The following is a 23486-nucleotide window of genomic DNA, read 5'->3' as shown; positions in this document are numbered from 1 at the left end:
CCCCCTTCGAGGCTGGAGATCACCACTCGAAGAGACTCCATCTTGAACTTGAAAGTTTTCAAGTATGGATTGAGGGATTTTAGGTTCAGCATCGGTCTGACCGAACCGTCCGGTTTCGGCACCACAAAGAGGCTCGAATAGAACACTTTCCCCCGATCTGACAGGGGAACCGACACCACGACCCTCTGTTGACACAACTTTTGTATCGCATCTCTTACCACCTCTCTTTCGGGAAGAGAAGTTGGCAAGGCCGACACGAAAAACCAGTTGGGGGGCATCTCCTGAAACTCCAGTCTGTACCCTTGGGACACTATGTCTAAGACCCAAGGATCCAGATCCGAACGAACCCAGACCTGACTGAAGAATCTGAGACGGACCCCCACCGGTAGGGACTCCCCCAGGGGGAACAAGCAGCTAGGCGAACCAAGTGATCGAACCCTCTGGAGCTAATGGTGTCCAGTAGCCTAAGAAGCAGAGCCCTTAACTAAGAAGAAGTAGGTCTGACTTCTCTCCCCTCAGTCCCACGATGCAGGGAGCCTGTAGCCAGCAGGTCTCCCTGAAAATAAAAAACCTAACAAAAGTCTTTCTAGAGAAACTCTGTAGAGCTACCCTAATATGTGTCCAGTCACTCCTGGTCACAAAGTCTAACTGAGGTCTGGAGGAGGGGCATAGAGGGAGGAGCCAGTTCACACCCAGTTTAAGTCTTTATAGTGTGCCCAAGCTCCTGCGGATCCCGTCTATACCCCATGGTCCTTTTGGAGTCCCCAGCATCCTCTAAGACGTAAGAGAAATAATGTTAGTATTTCTGTTTACAGCTCCTTTAGGAGTTAATTGATATGAGCACAGTCCGTTTCTATATCACAGTTTTGCGGTTGTGAATGATCTATGCCTTAGGGGACTCAGACGCTCGCATTTGTAAAGCACGGTATTTTCCACCGCCTCCCGCTAGCCCACCATTCCCATTATGCCTTAGGGAACTCAGACGCTCATGTACCGTACATGTATTTTAAAAGCACAATGTAGGTCACCATCTTTTTCCACCGCCTCCCGTTACACCTACAGTATTAACATTACAGTCGTCACTGACCAATTGCCAGAGCTGTAGATCAATCCGCCACTATACTGTAAGATCGAAAGTACTGGATTAGTGGAGCATTAGCCACCCAGTGGTGGAGATGTGTAATGCATGCTGAGTATCTAGAATCGCCTCAACGCGCCAGCCTGTGATTAAACTCCGCTATCACCTTAGCGTGACTAAACGTCCGTCTTGGCGGAGAATCAGTCAAGATAAAGGTGGCTACATCTGTATGTGTCCCTACCTTCTAGCCATAAGTAAGATGTTATCCGTGCATCAGTGGGAGTGAAAGCTGTTTATTCTCCGGCTGGCCGCTCACCGGTAGCGGGTCGCAGCTGGATGACGTTACAGTTCGGCTAGCGGTGGGATGCTGGAAACAGCTCGTTCTTGCGGCGATGTGTCTCATATGCCTCCAACACGTTTTGTGCATCTGTACGCACTATGGGGGTCATTCTGACCCATTCGCTCGCTGCTTTTTGTTGCAGCCGAGCGAACGGGTCCCTACTGCGCCGGCGCCGTGGTGCGCCGGCGCATGCCAGAAGGCCGTAGCAGGGCTGTGATCGCCTCCGCCTGATTGACAGGCAGAGCCGATCACTGGGCGGTAGGGGGCGGAACAGCTGCGTTTGGCCGCAGTTTCGTGGGAGCGGTCCGGCCAACGCAGGCGTGGCCGGACCGTACGGAGGTGGGCCGCAGCGTCTGCGTAATGTCACACGCAGCCGATGCGGGCCGGGGAGCGATTAGCTCCCGGCCAGCACGCTAAAGCTGCGCTGGCCGGGAGCTACTCTTGAAGTGCAAAGGCATCGCCGCTGTGCGATTCCTTTGCACTTCTGTGGGGGGACCGGCACTGACATGCGGGGCGGACTAGCCCTCTGCTGGGCGTCCCCCCGCATGTCAGTGTGAATGATCGTAGCTGTGCTAAATTTAGCACAGCTACGATCAACTCTGAATGAACCCCTTTGTCAAGGATGGCGGGAAGCTCTCCAGGTCCCCTTTTTATACGGAAGTGAAGACCGGAAGTTGAATCGGAATGGACCCCTCTGATCAGTGGCGTATCTATAATGGGTGCAGTGTGCACCCATTTCTTCTATACTTAATTTTCCAGCGTCCAACGGTGACAGTGTGTGAGCCACCTCCTCTCCTGTAGCCGGTAGCGCCGCTGCTAGCTCAGAGAGCACTAGAGACTCTGGCACAGTGCAAAAATGGTGCGGCGGACATTTTTCTGAGTCCTGCGCATGCGCTGTAGACTCTGGCACTGTGCCAGAGTCTCAGTGCTCAGAGCGCTAACAGCGGCGGTGCCGGCTACGGGAGAGGATGGAGCCCACACACGGAGTCTGCACACTGGTCCCCTCCTCTCTAGATACGCCTCTACCTCTGATGAAGACTCTCTTTGGGCGGGATTCAATGCTTTTTACCCCTTTCCACACCTGTTCTGTTTCTGCCTTTGGGGACACGGCATCATTATTTCAGCTTGCTACCCTTGGAGTAGCAAGGCACCCGACCCTTTACACAGCTAAACCTGATTACTATGAGCACGATATGCACAATAACGGGGATCATTTTAGACAGGAGATTGGGCGTGATATACCATTTGAATTCCACCCTTTGAATTTTTGTGACCCACTTCTAAGGAACCCTGCTAGTGCCCACTCGCTATAAACCCTTGAAAAGGGGAGAGCAATTACAGCTGTGGTTAGTACAGTCTGATCTATCTACTTCTCATTTACCTTCTTGTGTTTTTCTGTAATGCTGACTTCACTGGAATTACCCCTATAGAAATACTGTAAAACCAGATGGTTATATATAATGCGATGAAGTAGATCGTCTCGACATTTCAAATAAGTGTTTTATTTTTTTTTATAGGTACAATTTTAAGTAACTGAACTTTTTTTTTGTTTTATTTGTAGGTGTAAACAAGGATAATATCAGAGCGGGATGTAAAAAGTGTGGCTATCGTAAGTATTACCTCGTTAATTTACATCCAATCAAATGAACTGCTTCCCACATGCTCTTAATACTACAGTGCAGGCAAAAGTTTTTGTAATAATTTATCCATAGGACTCATTCAAAATCAACAGAGGGATTGTCCCTGCCAATCTACCGTAAAGAACACACGAAGCCCTCCTCCAGGGACACATCACAAGCGACTGGACCCGGCAGGGTGCTGTCTTGCACTTGCTGCCCATGCCGGCAGCAAAGAGCGACAGCGGGGCGTGTATTGCATGGCATCGCTTGCCACCTCCTCAGATCCTTATGCATGTTGAAGGGATCTGAGGAGGCGACAAACGACCAGTGGGTGCGCATCGGCATCGATATCATGCCCACGCACGGCGCTTTTTAAACGATGTGGTGTTCCATGTGGTCGAAAACACCCACATTTTTAAAATATTGCATGCCTAAATCATGGCATAAATAAGCGGGTGAGCGGGGGCAAAAATGACGTGATTCACTATAAATCTTTTCAACGACCCCCCCCTTTTTCTACTTGGGGAAGCAGGTGTATTCTGGAAAATAGCCTACTTTCTCTGACGTCCTAGTGGATGCTGGGAACTCTGAAAGGACCATGGGGAATAGCGGCTCCGCAGGAGACTGGGCACAACTAAAGAAAGCTTTTAGGTCACCTTGTGTGCACTGGCTCCTCCCACTATGACCCTCCTCCAAGCCTCAGTTAGATTTTGTGCCCGGCCGAGCTGGATGCACACTAGGGGCTCTCCTGAGCTTCTAAAAAGAAAGTATATAATTAGGTTTTTTATTTTACAGTGAGACCTGCTGGCAACAGGCTCACTGCAGCGAGGGACTAAGGGGAGAAGAAGCGAACCTACCTGCTTGCAGCTAGCTTGGGCTTCTTAGGCTACTGGACACCATTAGCTCCAGAGGGATCGACCGCATGGAACTGGCCTTGGTGTTCGGTCCCGGAGCCGCGCCGCCGTCCCCCTTACAGAGCCAGAAGCAAGAAGAGGTCCGGAAAATCGGCGGCAGAAGACATCAGTCTTTACAAAGGTAGCGCACAGCACTGCAGCTGTGCGCCATTGCTCCTCATACACACTTCACACTCCGGTCACTGAGGGTGCAGGGCGCTAGGGGGGGGGCGCCCTGAGCAGCAATAAAAACACCTTGGCTGGCAAAAATACCACAATATATAGCCCCAGAGGCTATATATGTGATAATTACCCCTGCCAGAATCCATAAAAAAGCGGGAGAAAAGTCTGCGAAAAAGGGGCGGAGCTATCTCCTTCAGCACACTGGCGCCATTTCTCCCTCACAGCTCCGCTGGAAGGAAGCTCCCTGGCTCTCCCCTGCAGTCTACACTACAGAAAAGGGTAAAAAAGAGAGGGGGGGCACTAAATTTAGGCGCAGTATATATAACAGCAGCTATAGGGGACATAATTCAGTTAGTCCCTGCATTATATAGCGCTCTGGTGTGTGCTGGCATACTCTCACTCTGTCTCCCCAAAGGGCTTTTGTGGGTCCTGTCCTCTGTTAGAGCATTCCCTGTGTGTGTGCGGTGTGTCGGTACGGCTGTGTCGACATGTTTGATGAGGATAATGATGTGGAGGTGGAGCAGATGCCTATAGAAGGGATGTCACCCCCTGCGGGGCAGACACCTGAGTGGATGGACTTATGGAAGGAATTGCGTGCACGTGTCGACTCCTTACACAAAAAATTTGACGACATGCCAAATGCGGGACAGCCGGCTTCTCAGCTCGTGCCTGTCCAGGCGTCTCAAAGGCCACCGGGGGCTCTAAAACGCCCGCTACCTCAGATGGCAGACGCGGATGTCGACACGGATACTGACACCAGTGTCGACGACGATGAGTCTAGTCTAATGTCCACTAAGGCCATTCGTTGCATGATTGAAGCAATGAAAGAGGTGTTACAAATTTCTGATATAAACCCAGGTACCACTAAAAAGGGTATTATGTTTGGGGAGAAAAAACTACCCGTAGTTTTTCCCCCATCAGAAGAATTAAATGAAGTGTGTGAAGAAGCGTGGGCTTTCCCTGATAAAAGATTGGTAATCTCTAAGAAGTTACTAATGGCGTTCCCTTTCCCGCCAGAGGATAGGTCACGTTGGGAGACACCCCCTAGGGTGGATAAAGCGCTTACACGTTTGTCTAAAAAGGTGGCACTACCGTCTCCGGATACGGCCGCCCTCAAGGAACCTGCTGATAGAAAGCAGGAGGCGATCCTGAAGTCTGTATATACACACTCAGGCATTATACTTAGACCAGCTATTGCGTCAGCATGGATGTGCAGTGCTGCCGCTGCGTGGTCAGATTCCCTGTCAGAAAATATTGACACCCTAGACAGGGACACTATTCTGCTAACCATAGAGCATATAAAAGACTCAGTCTTATACATGAGAGATGCACAGAGGGAGATCTGCCGGCTGGCATCTAAAATAAGTGCATTGTCCATTTCTGCTAGGAGAGGCTTATGGACTCGCCAGTGGACAGGGGATGCAGATTCAAAAAGGCACATGGAAGTTTTGCCTTATAAGGGTGAGGAGTTATTTGGGGATGGTCTCTCGGACCTAGTTTCCACAGCAACTGCTGGGAAGTCAGCATTTTTACCCCATGTTCCCTCACAGCCTAAAAAGGCGCCGTTTTATCAGGTACAGTCCTTTCGGACTCAGAAAAACAGGCGTGGAAAAGGCGGGTCCTTTCTGTCCAGAGGCAGAGGTAGGGGAAAAAGGCTGCAACAAACAGCAGGTTCCCAGGAGCAAAAGTCCTCCCCCGCTTCTTCCAAGTCCGCCGCATGACGGTGGGGCTCCACAGGCGGAGCCAGGTACGGTGGGGGGCCGCCTCAAAAATTTCAGCGATCAGTGGGCTCGCTCACAAGTGGATCCCTGGATCCTGCAAATAGTATCTCAAGGGTACAAACTGGAATTCGAGGCGTCTCCACCCCACCGGTTCCTAAAATCTGCCTTGCCGATTACTCCTTCAGACAGGGAGGCTGTGCTAGCGGCAATTCACAAGCTGTATTCCCAGCAGGTGATAATCAAGGTGCCCCTACTTCAACAAGGACGGGGTTACTATTCCACACTGTTGGTGGTACCGAAACCGGACGGTTCGGTGAGACCCATTTTAAATTTGAAATCCTTGAACACATACATAAAAAAATTCAAGTTCAAGATGGAATCGCTCAGGGCGGTTATTGCAAGCCTGGACGAGGGGGATTACATGGTATCCCTGGACATCAAGGATGCTTACTTGCATGTCCCCATTTACTATCCTCACCAGGAGTACCTCAGATTTGTGGTACAGGATTGCCATTACCAATTCCAGACGCTGCCGTTTGGACTCTCCACGGCACCGAGGGTGTTTACCAAGGTAATGGCGGAAATGATGATACTCCTTCGAAGAAAGGGAGTTTTAATTATCCCGTACTTGGACGATCTCCTAATAAAGGCGAGGTCCAAGGAGCAGTTGTTGGTGGGAGTAGCACTATCTCAGGAGGTGCTACACCAGCACGGTTGGATTCTGAATATTCCAAAATCACAGCTGGTTCCGACGACACGTCTACTGTTCCTGGGTATGATTCTGGATACAGTCCAGAAAAAAAGTGTTTCTTCCGGAGGAGAAAGCCAAGGAGCTGTCATCTCTAGTCAGAGACCTCCTGAAACCAAAACGGGTATCGGTGCATCACTGCACGCGGGTCCTGGGAAAGATGGTGGCTTCTTACGAAGCAATTCCTTTCGGCAGGTTCCATGCCAGAATCTTTCAGTGGGACCTGTTGGACCAATGGTCCGGATCGCATCTTCAGATGCATCGCCTAATAACCCTGTCTCCAAGAACCAGGGTGTCTCTGCTGTGGTGGCTGCAGAGTGCTCATCTTCTAGAAGGCCGCAGATTCGGCATACAGGACTGGGTCCTGGTGACCACGGATGCCAGCCTTCGAGGCTGGGGGGCAGTCACACAGGGAAGAAACTTTCAAGGACTATGGTCGAGTCAGGAGACTTCCCTACACATAAATATTCTGGAACTAAGGGCCATTTACAATGCCCTAAGTCAGGCAAAATCCCTGCTTCTACACCAGCCGGTACTGATCCAGTCAGACAACATCACGGCAGTCGCACATGTAAATCGACAGGGCGGCACAAGAAGCAGGATGGCAATGGCAGAAGCCACAAGGATTCTCCGATGGGCGTAAAATCACGTACTAGCACTGTCAGCAGTGTTCATTCCGGGAGTGGACAACTGGGAAGCAGACTTTCTCAGCAGGCACGACCTCCACCCGGGAGAGTGGGGACTTCATCCAGAAGTCTTCACGCTGATTGTAAATCGATGGGAACGGCCACAGGTGGACATGATGGCGTCCCGCCTAAACAAAAAACTAGAGAGATATTGCGCCAGGTCAAGGGACCCTCAGGCGATAGCTGTGGACACTCTAGTGACACCGTGGGTGTACCAGTCAGTTTATGTGTTCCCTCCTCTGCCTCTCATACCAAGGGTACTGAGAATAATAAGAAAACGAGGAGTAAGAACAATACTCGTGGTTCCGGATTGGCCAAGACGAGCGTGGTACCCGGAACTTCAAGAGATGATCTCAGAGGACCCATGGCCTCTGCCGCTCAGACAGGACCTGCTGCAGCAGGGGCCCTGTCTGTTCCAAGACTTACCGCGGCTGCGTTTGACGGCATGGCGGTTGAACGCCGGATCCTGAAGGAAAAGGGCATTCCGGAGGAAGTAATTCCTACGCTGATTAAAGCCAGGAAAGATGTAACTGCAAAGCATTATCACCGCATATGGCGGAAATATGTTGCTTGGTGTGAGGCCAAAAAGGCCCCAACAGAGGAATTTCAACTAGGTCGATTTCTGCATTTCCTACAAGCAGGAGTGACTATGGGCCTGAAATTAGGCTCCATTAAGGTACAGATCTCGGCTCTGTCGATTTTCTTCCAGAAAGAACTAGCTTCACTACCTGAAGTTCAGACGTTTGTGAAAGGAGTGCTGCATATTCAGCCCCCGTTTGTGCCTCCAGTGGCAACTTGGGATCTCAACGTGGTGTTGAGTTTCTTAAAATCACATTAGTTTGAGCCACTTAAAACCGTGGATCTAAAATATCTCACGTGGAAAGTGGTCATGTTATTGGCCTTGGCTTCAGCCAGGCGTGTGTCAGAATTGGCAGCTTTGTCATGTAAAAGCCCTTATCTGATTTTCCATATGGATAGGGCGGAATTGAGGACTCGTCCCCAGTTTCTCCCTAAGGTGGTATCAGCTTTTCACTTGAACCAACCTATTGTGGTGCCTGCGGCTACTAGGGACTTGGAGGATTCCAAGTTGCTGGACGTAGTCAGGGCCTTGAAAATTTATGTTTCCAGGACGGCTAGAGTCAGGAAAACTGACTCGCTATTTATCCTGTATGCACCCAACAAACTGGGTGCTCCTGCTTCTAAGCAGACTATTGCTCGCGGGATTTGTAGCACAATTCAGCTGGCGCATTCTGCGGCTGGACTGCCGCATCCTAAATCAGTAAAAGCCCATTCCACAAGGAAGGTGGGCTCATCTTGGGCGGCTGCCCGAGGGGTCTCGGCTTTACAACTTTGCCGAGCTGCTACTTGGTCAGGGGCAAACACGTTTGCAAAATTCTACAAATTTGATACCCTGGCTGAGGAGGACCTTGAGTTCTCTCATTCGGTGCTGCAGAGTCATCCGCACTCTCCCGCCCGTTTGGGAGCTTTGGTATAATCCCCATGGTCCTTTCGGAGTTCCCAGCATCCACTAGGACGTCAGAGAAAATAAGATTTTACTCACCGGTAAATCTATTTCTCGTAGTCCGTAGTGGATGCTGGGCGCCCATCCCAAGTGCGGATTGTCTGCAATACTTGTACATAGTTATTGTTAACTAAAGGGTTATTGTTGAGCCATCTGTTGAGAGGCTCAGTTGTTTTCATACTGTTAAACTGGGTATAGTATCACGAGTTATACGGTGTGATTGGTGTGGCTGGTAGGAGTCTTACCCGGGATTCAAAATCCTTCCTTATTATGTCAGCTCGTCCGGGCACAGTGTCCTAACTGAGGCTTGGAGGAGGGTCATAGTGGGAGGAGCCAGTGCACACCAGGTGACCTAAAAGCTTTCTTTAGTTGTGCCCAGTCTCCTGCGGAGCCGCTATTCCCCATGGTCCTTTCGGAGTTCCCAGCATCCACTACGGACTACGAGAAATAGATTTACCGGTGAGTAAAATCTTATTTTCTGGAGAGTAAGCAAGTGTGAAATACAACAGCCATTCATTTATAGTTTATGTTCCAGTCACATACAGTAGTTTCTATCCTAATCCAGTAGGTCTCATTGATATGTATGAGTGTTCACTGTGGAACTTGTGGTATAAGCGCATTTGGAGATCTATATATTGCTCGATTTTTTTTTTTAACTTTTGTGCCATTTATGCACCTTTATCCCATTAATTCATGGAATGAGACTAGTAACTGTTAGGATAGATCATGGGGATCTGGTCAGGATCCCGGCAGTCGGAATTCCGACGCTGAAATCCTGGCAATGCTCGGAATACCAATGCTGGGAACCCAACATAGAGTAAGGGGGAGGGGGGGGGATGGAGGTTAGGTTGAGGCTGCGTGTGCATTCCAGGAGAGCGTTACGGTTATGCCGCGGGAAGGGAGGGTTAGGCACCACCAGGGAGTGTTGGGGGGGAGTTAGGGGTAGTATAATAACCAAGTAGTTGTCGGGATTCTGACCGTCTGACTGCTGGGATCCCAATACTACCCCAGATCATGTATGTTTCTTTTTTTAGCAGAATACAGTGTTGTCAATTGTTACATTTTATTGGCATCACAACTAAATTGTTACTTTCTCTAGCATCCATAAGGGATATTGGGGAGATTAGTGCGATGGGGTATAGACGGGATCCAAAGGTGCCGGTGCACTTTAAATTTCTCTTACGTCCTAGAGGATGCTGGTGACTCCGTAAGGACCATGGGGGGTATAGACGGGCTCCGCAGGAGATAGGGCACCTAAAAAGAACTTTGACTATGGTTGTGCACTGGCTCCTCCCTCTATGCCCCTCCTCCAGACCTCAGTTAGATCTTGTGCCCAGAGGAGAAAGGGTACAATGCAGAGAGCTCTCCAGAGTTTTCTGTTTTAAAGAATTTTGTTAGGTTTTTTATTTTCAGGGAGTCCTGTTGGCAACAGGCTCCCTGCATCGTGGGACTGAGGAGAGAGAAGCAGAGCTGGCTTGTCAAGTTGGGCACTGTTTCTAAGGCTACTGGACACCATTAGCTTCAGAGGGAGTCGGAACAGAGGTCTCACCTGGGGTTCGTCCCAGAGCTGCGCCGCCGTCCTCCTCACAGATGCCGAAGATAGAAGCCAGGTGAGTATGAGAAGGCAAGAAGACATCAGATCTTCATGAGGTAAGCGCGCAGTGGTAAGTAAGTATAGTATGGAGACTATATAGTACAAAGTAAATGGGTTTTATATATTTGTATAATAAACATAAATAGATTGTTGCCTTATGCTATAATTTATTATAGTGTTTAATGTGTGAAAGAATGAAAAAAGAAAACACAGGTTTAAAAGATCATCACACCTGTGCTAATTAATGCTAATTAATGCTCTATATTGATTGGGTACCTGGCATTTAAATACGGACAATAGAATGCACCTCAATACCTTCTGATGAAACCGTGAGATTGAAAGCACGGAGAAACGCGTTAAGGAACAATTTTAAAACACCAGCAGGCGGCACGGAATCCCTCTATGCCAGAGGACAATTTGGAGAAATTGCCAGAAACCAACTTTGAAAGTGTACACCCTTCCCCTGTGGACGCTGCAGACACCGCCGCTCCCGCCGGAAAACCTCGGCTTCAACTGCACAAGATCCAGCCTGACGGAGGTTTCAATCTACGGCTGTGGTGAGCATTAAACATTGGCGGTGGGGATAGAAGAGGGTGACACAAGTTGTTGTGCGGCAGACACAACTGTGAACACTTGCAGTTTCTACCAAACTTATTGTTTCAGTCTGTGGATACAAAGTAATAACGGACATCGTCACAAAATAACCAGCTCTTCACCGGGGAGTTATATAAATAGCACTTTGTGTGCTTAAAGAAAAATCTATATTGGAGCTCCAGCGGTATAGGGTTATTTGGACGGTAATAGTCACAGTTCTGGACATTTCAATATTGCAGCCCTGGTGTGTTTTAAAGATTTTATTTATTTTTATGTTGTGCATTAACAAGAAATCGGATTATTAAACAATAAATAAATATATATTTTGATCTTTTGATTACAATTATATATGCGCTTCCTTGTAATATACATATTTTATATGGTATATGGTTTTAGTGTTTATGCTTGGAGTAAGGTAGAGTACTCCATTGGGAGCTGCAAATATATTTCTAAATTGATACCCATCAAAAGGAGATAAGTTCAGTGCGCTTGATTGTTACACAGTTTTGACAGTTTTAACATTGGGGGTTGAACAGTCTTAACTGTGTAGGGTTTCTTTGGGATGGAGGTTAGGTTGAGGCTGCGTGTGCATTCCAGGAGAGCGTTACGGTTATGCCGCGGGAAGGGAGGGTTAGGCACCACCAGGGAGTGTTGGGGGGGAATTAGGGGTAGTATAATAACCAAGTAGTTGTCGGGATTCTGACCGTCTGACTGCTGGGATCCCAATACTACCCCAGATCATGTATGTTTCTTTTTTTAGCAGAATACAGTGTTGTCAATTGTTACATTTTATTGGCATCACAACTAAATTGTTACTTTCTCTAGCATCCATAAGGGATATTGGGGAGATTAGTGCGATGGGGTATAGACGGGATCCAAAGGTGCCGGTGCACTTTAAATTTCTCTTACGTCCTAGAGGATGCTGGTGACTCCGTAAGGACCATGGGGGGTATAGACGGGCTCCGCAGGAGATAGGGCACCTAAAAAGAACTTTGACTATGGTTGTGCACTGGCTCCTCCCTCTATGCCCCTCCTCCAGACCTCAGTTAGATCTTGTGCCCAGAGGAGAAAGGGTACAATGCAGAGAGCTCTCCAGAGTTTTCTGTTTTAAAGAATTTTGTTAGGTTTTTTATTTTCAGGGAGTCCTGTTGGCAACAGGCTCCCTGCATCGTGGGACTGAGGAGAGAGAAGCAGAGCTGGCTTGTCAAGTTGGGCACTGTTTCTAAGGCTACTGGACACCATTAGCTTCAGAGGGAGTCGGAACACAGGTCTCACCTGGGGTTCGTCCCAGAGCTGCGCCGCCGTCCTCCTCACAGATGCCGAAGATAGAAGCCAGGTGAGTATGAGAAGGCAAGAAGACATCAGATCTTCATGAGGTAAGCGCGCAGTGGTAAGCTGTGCGCCATTGCTCCCAGTACTCGCACACAAGCAGGCACTGAAGGGCGCAGGGGGGGGGGGCGCTCTGGGCAGCAATATTCCTCATTTTGTGGCAATATAAGCAGGATTAGGCTGTGGCACAGTAAATCCACAAATCCCCCGCCATTTTTTATATAAGTTTACTGGGATCGAAGCCTGCCGTCGGGTGGGCGGGGCTTGATCCTCAGCACTAACCAGCGCCATTTTCTCCACAGAAACTGCATGAGGAAAAGCTGGCTCCCTGATCTCTCCCCTGCTGAACCTTCACAGGCTGGGAAAAAGAGGAGGGGGGCACTTTGGAACGCAGCGAGTGGGAATTAAGTGTATATATATGTGTATGTGTGTATATATATATATATATATATATATATAATCCAGTGTTTTTAAGCGCTGGTGTGTGCTGGCATACTCTCTCTCTGTCTCTCCTAAGGGCCTGGTTGGGGGGGTGTCGGTACGTGTGTGTCGACATGTCTGAGGCGGAAGGCTTCTCCAAGGAGGCGGTGGAGCAAATGAGTGGTGTGTCCCCGTCAGTTGTGCCGACTCCGGATTGGATGGACATGTGGCATATGTTGAATGAAAGTGTGGCATCTTTACATAAAAGGCTTGATAAGGCTGAATTAGGGGGGACATCAGGGGGTCAATCCTCGAATTGGACAGACTCACAGGGCCCGTCGGGGTCTCCAAAAGCGTCCCTTAACACAAGACACTACTACCGACACGGATTCTGATTCCAGTGTTGACTATGACGAAGTAAAATTGCACCCTAGGGTGACTCAAACCATTCAGTGTATGATTGTGGCAATAAGGGATGTGTTGCATATTGAGGATGAACCCTCGGTCCCCGACACAAGGGTACACATGTTTAAGAAAAAGAAACAGATTATTAATTTTCCCACATCTCATGAATTAAATGATTTCTTTGGAAAAGCTTGGGAGACTCCGGAAAAGAGACCGCAGATCCCCAAAAGAATTTATATGGCATACCACTTCCCTAAGCAGGACAGGGAGATTTGGGAATCATCCCCCACTGTGGACAAGGCCCTAACGCGCTTGTCCAAGAAAGTGGCGCTACCGTCTCCTGACACAGCGGCCCTTAAGGACCCTGCAGATCGCAGGCAAGAAACTACCTTAAAGTGTATTTATTCTCATACGGGGGCTGTGCTAAGACCGACAATTGCGTCGGCATGGGTGTGTAGCGCAATTGCAGCTTGGACAGATGAGCTGACAGATCAATTTGATAATATGGATAAGGAAACTATATTCTTAACTCTAGCCCATATTAAAGACGCAGTCTTATTTATGAGGGATGCTCAAAGGGACATTGGATTGCTGGCTTCTAGGGCCAATGCCATGTCTATCTCAGCGAGAAGATCCTTATGGACTCGCCAATGGACGTGTGATGCGGATTCCAAAAAACATATGGAAGTACTACCCTATAAGGGTGATGTATTGTTTGGGGGATGGGCTGACGGACCTGGTTTCCACAGCTACAGCAGGTAAATCAAATTTCTCTATCGTCCTAAGTGGATGCTGGGGTTCCTGAAAGGACCATGGGGAATAGCGGCTCCGCAGGAGACAGGGCACAAAAAAGTAAAGCTTTACTAGGTCAGGTGGTGTGCACTGGCTCCTCCCCCTATGACCCTCCTCCAGACTCCAGTTAGATTTTGTGCCCGAACGAGAAGGGTGCAATCTAGGTGGCTCTCCTAAAGAGCTGCTTAGAGAAAGTTTAGTTTAGGTTTTTTTCTTTACAGTGAGTCCTGCTGGCAACAGGATCACTGCAACGTGGGACTTAGGGGGAAAGTAGTAAACTCACCTGCATGCAGAGTGGATTTGCTGCTTGGCTACTGGACACCATTAGCTCCAGAGGGATCGAACACAGGCCCAGCCGTGGAGTCCGGTCCCGGAGCCGCGCCGCCGACCCCCTTGCAGATGCTGAAGCGTGAAGAGGTCCGGAAACCGGCGGCTGAAGACTCCTCAGTCTTCATAAGGTAGCGCACAGCACTGCAGCTGTGCGCCATTTTCCTCTCAGCACACTTCACTGGGCAGTCACTGAGGGTGCAGAGCGCTGGGGGGGGGCGCTCTGAGAGGCAAATATAAACCTTATACAAGGCTAAAAATACCTCACATATAGCCCATAGGGGCTATATGGAGATATTTAACCCCTGCCTGACTGGAAAAATAGCGGGAGAAGAACCCGCCGAAAAAGGGGCGGGGCCTATCTCCTCAGCACACGGCGCCATTTTCTGTCACAGCTCCGCTGGTCAGAACGGCTCCCAGGTCTCTCCCCTGCACTGCACTACAGAAACAGGGTAAAACAGAGAGGGGGGGCACATTAATGGCTATATATATATATATATATTAAAGCAGCTATAAGGGAGCACTTAATATAAGGATATCCCTTGTATATATAGCGCTTTGTGGTGTGTGCTGGCAGACTCTCCCTCTGTCTCCCCAAAAGGGCTAGTGGGTCCTGTCTTCATTAGAGCATTCCCTGTGCGTTTGCGGTGTGTGTCGGTACGTGGTGTCGACATGTATGAGGACGATATTGGTGTGGAGGCGGAGCAATTGCCAAATATGCAGATGTCACCCCCCAGGGGGTCGACACCAGAATGGATGCCTTTATTTGTGGAATTACGTGATGGTTTATCTTCCCTTAAACAGTCAGTTGAGGACATGAGGCGGCCGGACAATCAATTAATGCCTGTCCAGGCGCCTCAAACACCGTCAGGGGCTGTAAAACGCCCTTTGCCTCAGTCGGTCGACACAGACCCAGACACGGGCACTGATTCCAGTGACGACGGTAGAAATTCAAACGTATTTTCCAGTAGGGCCACACGTTATATGATTTTGGCAATGAAGGAGACGTTACATTTAGCTGATACTACAGATACCGTAAAACAGGGTATTATGTATGGTGTGAAAAAACTACAAACAGTTTTTCCTGAATCAGAAGAATTAAATGACGTGTGTGATGAAGCGTGGGTTGCTCCTGATAAAAAGTTGATAATTTCAAAAAAGTTATTGGCATTATACCCTTTCCCGCCAGAGGTTAGGGCGCGCTGGGAAACACCCCCTAAGGTGGACAAGGCGCTCACACGCTTATCCAAACAAGTGGCGTTACCCTCTCCTGAGACGGCCGCACTTAAGGATCCATCAGATAGAAAGATGGAAGTTATTCAAAAGAATATATACACACATGCAGGTGTTATACTACGACCAGCTATAGCAACTGCCTGGATGTGCAGTGCTGGAGTAGTTTGGTCAGAATCCCTGATTGAAAATATTGATACCCTAGATAGGGACAATGTTTTACTGTCGTTAGAACAAATAAAGGATGCATTTATCTATATGCGTGATGCACAGAGGGATATCTGCACACTGGCATCTCGGGTGAGTGCTATGTCCATTTCAGCCAGAAGAGCCTTATGGACACGACAGTGGACAGGCGATGCGGATTCAAAACGTCACATGGAGGTTTTGCCGTATAAAGGGGAGGAGTTATTTGGAGTTGGTCTATCAGACTTGGTGGCCACGGCTACTGCCGGGAAATCCACTTTTTTACCTCAAGTCACTCCCCAACAGAGAAAGGCACCGACCTTTCAACCGCAGCCTTTTCGCTCCTACAAAAATAAGAGAGCAAAGGGCTTGTCGTACCTGCCACGAGGCAGAGGAAGAGGGAAGAGACACCAACAGGCAGCTCCTTCCCAGGAACAGAAGCCCTCCCCGGCTCCTGCAAAAACCTCAGCATGACGCTGGGTCCTCTCAAGCGGACTCGGGGACAGTGGGGGGCCGTCTCAAAAATTACAGCGCGCAGTGGGCTCACTCGCAGGTAGACCCCTGGATCCTGCAGATAATATCTCAGGGGTACAGGTTGGAATTAGAGACGGATCCTCCTCATCGTTTCCTGAAGTCTGCCTTACCAACCGTCTCTTCCGAAAGGGAGAGGGTGTTGGAAGCCATTCACAAGCTGTACGCTCAGCAGGTGATAGTCAAAGTACCCCTATTACAACAAGGAAAGGGGTATTATTCCACTCTATTTGTGGTACCGAAGCCGGATGGCTCGGTAAGGCCTATTCTAAATCTGAAGTCCTTGAACCTCTACATAAAAAAGTTCAAGTTCAAGATGGAGTCACTCAGAGCAGTGATAGCGAACCTGGAAGAAGGGGACTTTATGGTATCCTTGGACATCAAGGATGCGTATCTACACGTTCCGATTTACCCCGCACACCAGGGGTACCTCAGGTTCATTGTTCAAAACTGTCACTATCAGTTTCAGACGCTGCCGTTCGGATTGTCCACGGCGCCTCGGGTCTTTACCAAGGTAATGGCCGAGATGATGATTCTTCTTCGAAGAAAAGGCGTATTAGTTATCCCATACTTGGACGATCTCCTAATAAGGGCAAGGTCCAGAGAACAGCTGGAGACAGCTTTAGCACTATCTCAAGAGGTGCTAAGACAACACGGGTGGATTCTGAATATTCCAAAATCCCATTTAATCCCGACAACTCGTCTGCTGTTCCTAGGAATGATTCTGGACACGGTTCAGAAAAAGGGTTTCCTTCCAGAGGAAAAAGCCAAGGAGTTATCCGATCTGGTCAGGAACCTCCTAAAACCAGGAAAAGTGTCAGTACATCAATGCACAAGAGTCCTGGGAAAAATGGTGGCTTCTTACGAAGCAATTCCATTCGGCAGATTCCATGCAAGAATATTCCAAAGGGATCTGTTGGACAAATGGTCAGGGTCGCATCTGCAGATGCACCTGCAAATAACCCTGTCACCAAAGACAAGGGTGTCACTTCTGTGGTGGTTGCAGAAGGCTCACCTATTAGAAGGCCGCAGATTCGGCATTCAGGATTGGATCCTGGTGACCACGGACGCCAGCCTGAGAGGCTGGGGAGCAGTCACACAAGGAAGAAACTTCCAGGGAGTATGGACGAGTCTGGAAAAGTCTCTTCACATAAACATTCTGGAACTAAGAGCAATCTACAATGCTCTAAGCCAGGCGGAACTTCTCCTGCAAGGAAAGCCGGTGTTGATTCAGTCGGACAACATCACGGCGGTCGCCCATGTAAACAGGCAGGGCGGCACAAGAAGCAGGAGTGCAATGGCAGAAGCTGCCAAGATTCTTCGCTGGGCGGAGAATCACGTGATAGCACTGTCAGCAGTGTTCATCCTGGGCGTGGACAACTGGGAAGCAGACTTCCTCAGCAGACACGATCTTCATCCGGGAGAGTGGGGTCTACATCCAGAAGTCTTCAACATGTTAATAGACCGTTGGGAAAGACCAATTGTAGACATGATGGCGTATCGCCTCAACAAGAAACTGGACAAATATTGCGCCAGGTCAAGAGATCCACAGGCAATAGCTGTGGACGCACTGGTAACTCCTTGGGTGTACCAGTCAGTGTATGTGTTTCCTCCTCTGCCGCTCATACCAAAGGTATTGAAGATCATACGGCAAAGAAGAGTAAGAACAATACTAGTGGTTCCGGATTGGCCGAGAAGGACTTGGTATCCGGAACTTCAAGAGATGCTCACGGACGAACCGTGGCCTCTACCTCTGAGAAGGGACCTGCTACAGCAGGGTCCCTGTCTTTTTCAAGACTTACCGCGGCTGCGTTTGACGGCATGGCGGTTGAACGCCAGATCCTAAAAGGGAAAGGCATTCCAGAAGAAGTCATTCCTACCTTGATTAAGGCACGGAAGGAAGTCACCGTGAAACATTATCACCGCATTTGGCGAAAATATGTAGCGTGGTGCGAGGATCGGAGGGTTCCGACGGAGGAATTCCAACTGGGTCGTTTCCTACATTTCCTGCAATCAGGATTATCTATGGGTCTCAAATTGGGATCCATTAAGGTTCAAATTTCGGCCCTGTCAATATTCTTCCAAAAAGAATTGGCCTCTGTCCCTGAGGTCCAGACTTTTGTCAAGGGAGTACTGCATATACAGCCTCCTGTGGTGCCTCCGGTGGCACCGTGGGATCTAAATGTAGTTTTAGATTTCCTCAAATCCCATTGGTTTGAACCATTGAAAAAGGTGGATTTGAAATATCTCACATTGAAAGTGACTATGTTACTAGCCCTGGCCTCTGCCAGGAGAGTATCTGAATTGGCGGCTTTATCTTATAAAAGTCCTTATCTAATCTTCCATTCGGATAGGGCAGAACTGCGGACTCGTCCGCATTTTCTCCCTAAAGTGGTATCAGCATTTCATCTGAACCAACCTATTGTGGTGCCTGCGGCCACTAGCGACTTGGAGGACTCCAAGTTGTTGGACGTTGTCAGAGCCTTAAAAATATACATTGCAAGGACGGCTGGAGTCAGAAAATCTGACTCGCTGTTTATATTGTATGCACCCAACAAGTTGGGCGCACCTGCTTCTAAGCAGTCGATTGCTCGTTGGATTTGTAACACAATTCAACTTGCACATTCTGTGGCAGGCCTGCCACAGCCTAAAACTGTAAAAGCCCACTCCACAAGGAAGGTGGGCTCATCTTGGGCGGCTGCCCGAGGGGTCTCGGCATTACAACTCTGCCGAGCAGCTACGTGGTCGGGGGAGAACACGTTTGTAAAATTTTACAAATTTGATACCCTGGCAAAGGAGGACCTGGAGTTCTCTCATTCGGTGCTGCAGAGTCATCCGCACTCTCCCGCCCGTTTGGGAGCTTTGGTATAATCCCCATGGTCCTTTCAGGAACCCCAGCATCCACTTAGGACGATAGAGAAAATAAGAATTTACTTACCGATAATTCTATTTCTCGGAGTCCGTAGTGGATGCTGGGCGCCCATCCCAAGTGCGGATTATCTGCAATACTTGTACATAGTTATTGTTAACTAATTCGGGTTATTGTTAAGGAGCCATCTTTAAGAGGCCCTTTCTGTTGTCATACTGTTAACTGGGTTTAGATCACAAGTTGTACGGTGTGATTGGTGTGGCTGGTATGAGTCTTACCCGGGATTCAAAATGCCTCCCTTATTGTGTATGCTCGTCCGGGCACAGTACCTAACTGGAGTCTGGAGGAGGGTCATAGGGGGAGGAGCCAGTGCACACCACCTGACCTAGTAAAGCTTTACTTTTTTGTGCCCTGTCTCCTGCGGAGCCGCTATTCCCCATGGTCCTTTCAGGAACCCCAGCATCCACTACGGACTCCGAGAAATAGAATTATCGGTAAGTAAATTCTTATTTTTTTACCATATATTCCCCAACAGCAAAAGAAAGTAACACCCTATCAGATGCAGTCCTTTCGGTCGCACAAGTCCAAAAGAGGTCGGGGATCCTCTTTTTTTCGTCAGAGGTAAGGGCAGAGGCAAAAGAGCACCTGCTTCGGCAGGTGCCCAGGAACAAAAGTCCTCCCCGGCTGCTACAAAACTCACAGCATGACGCTGGGGCTACCCTGAGGGAGTCCGCACCGGTGGGGGCACGTCTTCAAATCGGCCCTACCAGCTTCCACATCGGATAGGGATGTAGTGTTAGCTGCAATTCAAACACTGTGTATACAGCAAGTGATAATCAAGGTTCCCCTGCACCAGCAGGGAAGAGGTTACTACTCAACCCTATTTGTGGTCCTGAAACCGGATGGTTCGGTCAGACCTATTTTGAATCTGAAATCCCTAAACCTGTACATAAAAAGATTCAAATTCAAAATGGAAGGTTCCATGCAAGGACTTTTCAATGGGACCTTCTGGACAAGTGGTCCGGGTCCCATCTGCACTTGCATTTGAAAATAACTCTGTCCCCAGGGGCCAGAGTGTCTCTCCTGTGGTGGTTGCAAAGTGCTCACCTGCTGGAGGGTCGCCAGTTCGGGATTCAGGACTGGATCCTGGTTACCACGGACGCGAGCCTCCGAGGATGGGGAGCGGTCATACAGGGAAAAAACTTTCAGGGACTTTGGTCAGACCAGGAGTCCTGTCTACACATCAATGTGTTGGAACTCAGGGCCATTTACAACGGCCTTCGACAAGCGGAGAGTCTTCTTCGAAACCTAACGGTTCTGATTCAATCAGACAATGTCACAGCAGTGGCTCATGTGAACCGCCAAGGCGGGACAAGAAGCAGAGCCGCAATGGCGGAAACCACCAGGATTCTTCGCTAGGCGTAAAATCATGTAAGCGCTCTGTCGGCTGTCTTCATTCCGGGAGTGGACAACTGGGAAGCAGACTTCCTCAGCAGACACGATCTCCATCCAGGAGAGTGGGGACTTCATCAAGAAGTCTTTGCGGACATAACACGTCTTTGGGGAACTCCTCAAATAGACATGATGGCATCACGCCTCAACAAAAAGCTTCGGAGGTATTGTGCCAGGTCTCGGGACCCTCAGGCAGTGGCAGTAGAAGCTCTGATAACACCGTGGGTGTTCAAATCGGTCTACGTGTTTCCTCCTCTTCCTCTCATCACAAAAGTGTTGAGGATCATAAGGCAAAGAAGAGTACAGACGACACTCGTTGTCCCAGATCTACAAGAGATGCTCACAGGAGATCCCTGGCCTCTTCCTCTGAGGGAAGACCTGTTGCAACAGGGGCCCTGTGTATTTCAGGACTTACCGCGGTTACGTTTGACGGCATGGCGGTTGAACGCCGAATACTAGCGAAAAAGGTGATTCCGGAAGAGGTCATCCCTACTTTAATAAAGGCTAGGAAGGAGGAGACGGTTAAGCATTATCACCGTATCTGGTGAAAGTATGTGTCTTGGTGTGAGACCAAGAATGCACCTACGGAAGATATTCATCTGGGTCGTTTTCTCCACTTCCTACAGACAGGAGTGGATATGGGCCTGAAATTAGGCTCTGATAAGGTTCAGATTTCGGCCCCCTCGATTTTCTTTCAGAAGGAATTGGCTTCTCTTCCAGAAGTCCAGACGTTTGTAAAGGGAGTGCTACACATCCAGCCTCCTTTTGTGCCTCCAGTGGCACCGTGGGACCTCAACGTGGTGTTGCAGTTCCTAAAATCACACTGGTTTGAACCGCTTAACAAGGTTGAGTTGAAATTTCTTACTTGGAAGGTGGTCATGTTGTTGGCCTTGGCATCAGCAAGGCGAGTATCAGAATTGGCGGCTTTGTCACACAAAAGCCCCTACTTGATTTTTCATGTGGATCAAGCTGAATTGAGGACACGTCCGCAATTTTTGCCTAGGGTGGTTTCTTCATTCCATGTGAATCAACCTATTGTGGTGCCTGTGGCTACAAGTGACCTGGAGGATTCCAGATCCCTGGACGTAGTACCAAATTCGGTTAAGGCCCATTCCACTAGGAAGGTGGGCTCTTCTTGGGCGGCTGCCCGAGGCGTCTCGGCATTACAACTTTGCCGAGCGGCGACTTGGTCGGGGTCAAACACTTTTGCTAAATTCTACAAGTTTGATACCCTGGCTGATGAGGACCTAGCGTTTGCTCAGTCGGTGCTGCAGAGTCATACGCACTCTCCCGCCCGATTTTGATGCTTTGGTATAAACCCCATGGTCCTTACGGAGTCCCCAGCATCCTCTAGGACGTAAGAGAAAATAAGATTTTAAACCTACCGGTAAATCTATTTCTCCTAGTCCGTAGAGGATGCTGGGCGCCCGTCCCAGTGCGGAAACTCTGCAAGACTTGTATATAGTTGTTGCTTACATAAGGGTTATGTTACAGTTGAAATCGGTCTTGGACCGTTACTGTTGTTGTTCATACGGTTAACTGGTTATGTATGATCCAGGTTACATGGTATGATTGGTGTGGGCTGGTATGAATCTTGCCCTTGGATTTCTAAATCCTGCCTTGTATTGTCCATCTCCTCTGGGCACAGTTCTCTAACTGAGGTCTGGAGGAGGGGCATAGAGGGAGGAGCCAGTGCACACCCATAGTCAAAGTTCTTTTTAGGTGCCCTATCTCCTGCGGAGCCCGTCTATACCCACATGGTCCTTACGGAGTCCCCAGCATCCTCTACGGCCTAGGAGAAATAGATTTACCGGTAGGTTTAAAATCTTATTTTCTTCATTGGGTGTGCTGGCTCCTCCCCTCTATGCCCCCTCCCACAGGCAGTTTAGTGAAAAGTGCCCTCAGGAGAGGATGCATATCTCTGCAGCTCCAGAGAGTTTTTCTTCGATTTTCTTTTAAACTTTTATTTTCTCATACGTCCTAGAGGATGCTGGGGACTCCCAAAGTACCAAGGGGTATAGACTGGATCCGCAGGAGACGTGGGCACTTTAAGACTTTAACTGGGCGTGAACTGGCTCCTCCCTCTATGCCCCTCCTCCAGACTTCAGTTAGATTATGTGCCCAGAGGAGACTGGTTGCACACTAGGGGAGCTCTACAGAGTTTCTCTAGAAAAGACTTTTGTTAGGTTTATTATTTTCAGGGAGTACTGCTGGCAACAGGCTCCCTGCTTCGTGGGACTGAGGGGAGAGAAGCAGACCTACTTCTGTGAGTTCAAAGGCTCTGCTTCTTAGGCTACTGGACACCATTAGCTCCAGAGGGTCTGATCACTTGGTGAGCCTAGCTGTTCGTTCCCGGAGCCGTGCTGCCGTCCCCCTCACAGAGCCTGAAGAGAGAAGCCGGGTGAGTAAAGAAGCAAAGAAGACTTCAAAGGCGGCAGAAGACTTCAGATCTTTCGGAGGTACCGCGCAGCGGTCGCGCTGCGCGCCATTGCTCCCTTACACACACTACATGGGTGCAGGGCACAGGGGGGGCGCCCTGGGCAGCAATAATACCTCATATTTAACCTGGCTATATGTATATACATTGCCTAGGCAATGTATAGGGACCCCCGCCAGTATAAAAAAAGTGGGCCCGAAGCGCGCCATATAGGGGGCGGGGCTTCCTCAGCTCGCACCAGCGCCATTTTCTCCACAGCACAGCTGCAGAGACGCTGCTCCTGGCCCTTCACTGCTACCACAAGTAACAAGGTGCACAAAACGAGGGGGGGGGGGCACGGCAATTTGGTGTTGATTACTATATATAAAAAGCACTTACAGGTCTGGGGCATTGCTTAATTCCTTCAGACCGGTGGGGCGCTGGGTGTGAGCTGGCAAACTCCCTTTCTGTTTCTTTGAAGGACCTTACTGTGGGTCTGTCCCCTATAGCCCAGTGTGTTTGGGGGTGTTCGTACGTGTGTGTCGACA

General features: G+C 49.2%; 1 protein-coding gene across 2 annotated transcripts in view; it reads left to right on the top strand.

Annotated features, from left to right (window-relative positions):
• SREK1IP1 (SREK1 interacting protein 1) overlaps positions 1-23486 on the top strand; it is a 278208-nt gene that overhangs the window by 57828 nt on the left and 196894 nt on the right. For both annotated transcript variants that reach the window (XM_063963145.1, XM_063963148.1), the window contains exon 2: positions 2980-3027. In XM_063963145.1, coding sequence (XP_063819215.1) covers positions 2980-3027 — 48 coding nt within the window. The remainder of the gene's footprint in view (positions 1-2979; positions 3028-23486) is intronic.

This window comes from Pseudophryne corroboree, chromosome 1, assembly GCF_028390025.1.
Source record: "Pseudophryne corroboree isolate aPseCor3 chromosome 1, aPseCor3.hap2, whole genome shotgun sequence".
In the NCBI taxonomy this organism is placed as follows: domain Eukaryota; kingdom Metazoa; phylum Chordata; class Amphibia; order Anura; family Myobatrachidae; genus Pseudophryne; species Pseudophryne corroboree.
The sequence above is the reverse complement of the archived record's forward strand: the minus strand, read 5'-3'. Positions and strand labels throughout refer to the sequence as shown.